The 6000-nt window shown below is 47.2% G+C and overlaps 1 protein-coding gene across 10 annotated transcripts in view; it reads right to left on the reverse strand.

Moving 5' to 3' along the window:
• Positions 1-6000, reverse strand: part of TENM4 (teneurin transmembrane protein 4) — a 668032-nt gene that overhangs the window by 375357 nt on the left and 286675 nt on the right. For all 10 annotated transcript variants that reach the window (XM_082218946.1, XM_082218945.1, XM_082218951.1 and 7 more), the window contains one exon: positions 3237-3509. In XM_082218946.1, the coding sequence (XP_082075072.1) occupies positions 3237-3509 (273 nt within the window). The remainder of the gene's footprint in view (positions 1-3236; positions 3510-6000) is intronic.

The following is a 6000-nucleotide window of genomic DNA, read 5'->3' on the forward strand; positions in this document are numbered from 1 at the left end:
TGTCATTTTGCGAGCAGCTCTTGGGATCCGCAGTAAGGATCCTTAGCTATGAGGAAGCTTCTGTTTCCTTTTTGTTTCCCTGATCCCTTCCTCTCTGGCCCACCTGTAGATCAGCACCTCTGAATTGCTTCTTGATTCATCCTCGGACTCGCATGCCATACTGGAGGAGAGAGAGGGGTGTTTGTGTGTGCAGACATTAGTTTTGTGTGCAAAGATAACATATTCATTCATCTGCTTGTTTCACTCTTCCTTTGGATCCAGTCCACCACTAGTAGCTTTGCATGGAGGGTGAATAATAATAATAATAATAATAATAATAATAATAATAATAATAATTTAATTTAATTTGTTATATGCCGCTCATCTGACTGGGTTGCCCCAGCCACTCTGGGCAGCTCCCAACAAAATATTAAAAACACATTAGGCGAACTAATGCCAGTGTACTGGTAGAAGCAAAGATCACCAGTGTCAAAGTGATGCTTCTTCAACATCAACTTCGTTGGACTGGTCATGTTGTGAGGATGCCTAATGATCATCTTCCAAAGCAACTACTCTATTCCGAACTTAAAAATGGAAAGCGTGATGCTGGTGGTCAACAAGAGGTTTAAAGGCTCTCTCAAGGCAAATTTTTAAAAAATGTAGTATAAACAGCAACAATTGGGAAACACTGGCCTGCAAGTGCTCCAATTGGAGAACAGCCTTTACCAAAGGTGTCATAGGCTTTGAAGACGCTCAAACTCAGGACGCAAGGGAGAAATGCGCTAAGAGGAAGGCATGCTTGGTAAACCCTCACCATGATCAACTTCTGCCCAGAAACTTATGTCCCCACTGTGGAAGGACGTGTAGATCCAGAATTGGCCTCCACAGTCACTTACGGACTCATTGTTAAGACTGTGTTTAAGGAAGACAATCTTACTTGGCTATGAGTGATCGCCAAAGATTAAAAGCACAGTAAGACATCAACCAGTACAAACTTTCCTGAATAATAATCATAATAACGTGTGGCCCCAGAAGATCACCGAGAAGGGAATGTGACCTCTGGCTCTCCCACCCCTGTTCCACAGATAGTAGTTTGTTTGCTTGTTTGAAACACACCCTTGCCCACCCTCACATGACATCTTTGTTGTGACAGAACAGAACCTTAATAGGCCTCAGTCACTGAAATTAAAACAGAAAACGAGGGGGCGGCACGTGAGGAATCAGTGTTGCATGTCTCCGTATACAAAAAGCAACCCTCCCAAAAAACCCACCAGTTTTACTTAAAATCACCATATGCTACCCAGTCTGACTGTGGAAAGCAGCAGCAGGGAGAGAACCGCTTCACTTATTCCATGCGAGCGCTCAGAACAAAATCCCATTCCCCTCCGTGGCCAAGACGCCTGCTCTATATTAAGAAACTGGCAATGGAGCAGTTCAATTAAAGGTGTAAAAAGGAGCACGAACATCACTTGCAACGGCTGCTGCTTCGGGATGTGCTCTGCTTCCCATCTGCCCACCCTTCCTTCCCGCTTTAAACACGCCATGGTCAAGCTGCAATTGCGTACTGCGGCACACTCTTCCTCACAGAACTGTTGACCTCGAAATGTGCATTCCGTCACCAACCCCGCAACTGGGAGACATCTCCGCGGCCGGGGAGACAAAACCGAGGAGGGAAAGAAGAAGGGGAAACACCCTGTGACCTTCAAGTTTCCGTAAAAGACAAGTTTCTAAAAATACGCCTTTTCTTTTCCCTCCTCACAGAGAGAGAAGCCGGGGTTATTTACATAAGTGGCGGGAGTCAGTGGAGATAGGCTTGGAAATGATCTGCTAGGATATCAGTTCGAGAGATAAGGAAAGCAGGGCGGAAAGAGAGAGGAGAAAATGCTTGATAGGGTGAAATTTAAAATGTAGGAGTTTGGGTGGCTGAATGGGCCCTGCAAAGAGCTCTGGGGCTGCTGAACTACCGCCGCTTTTCCACGACAAGCAAAATGGGAGTCTTTTCCATAGCACAACGCCGCCGACCATTTTGTACAAGAGGCCATGCCAGTGAAGTACAAAAAGAATACTATTCTGCCCCAATTTCTCCTCCGCCATTCCTCATAACCAAATCAAACACCCCAGAGCTGTTGGAGAACCTTTTGTCCCCATCCAGACGTGGATAGACTACAACTCCCATCGTGCCTGGCCAGGGTCAGCCCAAGGCGTTTTGCCACATGAGGCAAAACAGAAAATGGTGCTCCCTGCCTCCTCCTCCTTAAGGGTCCTGCTTCATCCTCCTCTGCTAATACCTGAAGAGGCACAGGTAGCTTCACCCTTCCCGGGCAGTGACCATGGGCGACAGTGGGGTGCGGTCAGTGGACTAGGGGGGCTGGGCTAGCCTCCTAAATGTTCCCCCAGCACCTCCCTTCCAAAGTCCAGGAAGCTTCTGCTCAGCTTAGTGTTAGAATATTCCATTCCACCTTAAGGGACAGGCATGAGACTGTTGTGTGTCACATGCCTGTTTACATTCCAGCACAGCTTGCTGGCAACTTCCATTTGTGTATAGTTTTTGCTTATGCTGCTTGCTTGGACCTGAAAGGGAGAAGACATGTTTTTTCCTTTGCTAAAGAAACTGCCTGTAGATATGCTTCACGCAGCCTCTCCCTGCCACTTCTGCTGTGCGTTTACTCTGCTGAGTTTCGTGCCCAGCTTCTGAAGCTCTGGGTCACAGATTCATGCTGCACCAAGGACTGGAGTTTGACCCGCATGTCGGTTGGTGGGCTGGAGCCAGCTGGGGGCCTGCCAATAGCCCCCGATTCCTTAGCAGCATCCCAACAGGAAGAAGGTGCTATGCTCACATGTGCAATGTCTCTCACACACAACATTGAACCCCGCCCCCGTCTCACTTGTAAGCTGGCACCTCTGGCCCTAACTGTTCCCCTATGAAAATTTTTACCGCACGCCACTGATGGGCGACAAGCTCAGAAGGTAGTAAACAGTGTGCTCCCCAGAGGTGAACACCCCTCCCAGCTGTCCCCAGCCTGCAACCTGAAGCGACTGCCCCACAGAGGCTAATGGCTGAGCCGGCCCATTCTATGGGCTGGGGCTGATGGAGGCAGGCTAACAACATCCAGAGGACCCTAATAATTGTCCACCACAAGTCTAGAAGACAAAAACCAAGACTGGGACACAAAACAACAGGATGGAAGACAAACAGATGGACAGAAGAGTAAGTAGCAGAACAGAAGCTCTGGTATCTTCCTGGCGGTCTCTCTTACCAGTTTCGGTGTTATCATGTTCTGTATCGGTGAGAGTGAGGTTGGAGTTGGCTCGACTGGACAGGCATGAGCTGCGGCCCGACTTGGGGTTGCGCCCCCACAGCCTCACGGGGTGCTCCGGAGACATGACTGCGTCGGCTTCCGTGTCGGCGTCCGAGCCGGCGCTGATGGAGTAGCCACAGTGGGGCAGCCCTATATCTGTCCGGTACAGAGTCCCATGCGGCGGAGGCGATACGTCTTCGAGGCCCAGCTCTCGCAAGGAAAAGTTGGCTCCTGGGGCAGAAATGGGGGAGAGGGTTGGGAAAGAAGAAGAGAGCAGAACATTGTGGGATGTCCGTCTAACAAGGGATAATGAAGACGTTTACCAGCAGATGTTATGTTACATTGTGTGGACCTTCCATTGGAGATGTATCAGCGTTAGGGAACCTGTGGCCCACCATATGTTGCCAGAATCCAGACCTCATCAGTCCCTGCCAACATGGCCGACAGCCAGGGATTATGGGAGTTTTAGCCCAGCAACATGCTGGTTCTCCAACCCAGGGAGAGAGCTGAACAAGAATTTGAACATTGCGTCTCTGGTCCAAGCACAACGCTCTTGCCTACTCCAATTCAATTGATATGCTGGCTTAAAAATAAGTGTGCAGTGTGAGTCATATGCTTGTGCTCTCCAATTCCACCCACACAATTGTGTGCGTGGATTTGAACTTTAGTTGGTGGGGAGAAGCAGCAGTACTTGCACCCTCTGGTCTGTCCTTCAGCCTCCAAAAGGTTGGAACAGACCTTGCTCACGTACAAATGTCTGTCTGCATTATCATGAAACCTGCATTTTGCAAGGTTCTCGGCTGTGCATAGTCGCATGTGTGCAGGGTGCGCACAGCTGCACACGTGCCGACTCTCTTTCAAGATCCTGATGTGGAATTTGGGGGGCTAGTTAGCCCAGGAAGGCCCACCCTGCGGGGCTATGGTCACACTATGCCAGAACATCATTCCAAGTCCAGTGTGTAACACACTTTCTGTATCACACAAAATGAGTCTGTTTGGAACCCCAAGGTCATCTGCTCATACACCTGCCCTTGACATTTCCCACTCCAATAAGGTCACAGCAGAATCCGTTCAGCAGCAGAACAGATGTGATTGTTTAGCTGGCTAAAAATATTACCTGGGAAGAAAGGGCTCTTGAATTCGCCTCTAGTTACCTGCAGGGCTACATAATCGGTTCAAGGCAGAATAAATAAACATTTGAATATCAGCCCTGCCTCTTCAAAAAGAAGAGGAAAGTTCAGGAAAGTTGTCTTCACCAATTAGTTTTTCTGTTATAAGCCCCAATTTTTTATCAAATTTGTATCGCCTCCCCCACCTCCTTTATTTATTTTTGTTAAACAGAATTGCAAGAGAGTACCCAGAAGTCTTCTATTCTTAATCTTTTGTTCCAGCTCATTAATCCCAAATACTGCCAGGACGATCCTGTCATTTAGGTTGGGGATTATTGCTGTTGCTCTTAGTAATAGCATTATTTTATAACCCGCCCTTGACTCTTAGGTTCCAGGTGGGTCACAACAATTAAAAAATACACCATGCATAACAATATCCACCCAAGGATTGTACAAGGCCCCTTCTTCCTAACAGACTGCTGTGGATCTCACTGCTTGCGATTTTACTGCAATGTTCATCGAATCTGGGGTTCCCTCACTGCGAGAAGCCAAGTTACAGGGAACCAGGCTGAGGGCCTTCTCAGTGGTGGCACCCGCCCTGTGGAATGCCCTGCCACCAGATGTCAAAGAGGAAAACAACTACCAGACTTTTAGAAGATATCTGAAGGCGGCCCTGTTTAGGGAAGCTTTTAATGTTTAATAGATTATTGTATTTTAATATTCTGTTGGAAGCCACCCAGAGTGGCTGGGGAAACCCAGCCAGATGGGTGGGGTATAAATAAATTATTATTATTATTATTATTATTATTATTATTATTATTATTAATCATAGAACTGTAGAGTTGGAAGGGACCCCAAATGCCATCTAGTTCAACCCCATACAATCCAGGAATTTCAAATATGAGCCCTCCCTATACCGCTTCTTGGTGTATGATCCCTGCCTTTGTTAAGTTTACACAAATATTTAAAGAAAATAAAAGAACCGCACAGAGGAAAAGGAAAAGACAACCAACGGAAAGTTCTTAGAAGGGAGATCAAATGATCCACAAAACGTTAAATAACGCCATAAAGCCTGGAGGAATGAAAAGGTCGCAACTTGGCACACAAATGATAGCAGAGCCCTGTGCCGGGTGAGCCACATTATAGCAAAGAGACCCACCGAAGGACTTTCAGTGAGGATCTTGTTACCTGGGCAGGTTCATCAGGGGATGGGGTGCAGTCAGTGCTTTCCCCCCCTTTAAAAATGTTTAGGGGTACTCTCATTTTGACTCAAGAAAATCACCATTTTATAGTTTGGATCAGGAAAAATAAATACAGTGGTACCTTGGGTTAAGTACTTAATTCGTTCCAGAGGTCCGTTCTTAACCTGAAACTGTTCTTAATCTGAAGCACCACTTAAGCGAATGGGGCCTCCTGCTGCTGCCATGCCACCGGAGCACGATTTCTGTTCTAATCCTGAAGCAAAGTACTTAACCTGAGGTACTATTTCTGGGTTAGCGGAGTCTGTAACCTGAAGCGTATGTAACCTGAAGCGTAAGTAACCCGAGGTACCACTGTACGGTAAATGGGCAAAAGTACAAAGATTCACAAAATGTTCAGGGGTATGCATACCC

Source organism: Podarcis vaucheri, assembly GCF_965113315.1.
Source record: "Podarcis vaucheri genome assembly, chromosome: 4".
NCBI classification, from domain to species: Eukaryota; Metazoa; Chordata; class Lepidosauria; order Squamata; family Lacertidae; genus Podarcis; species Podarcis vaucheri.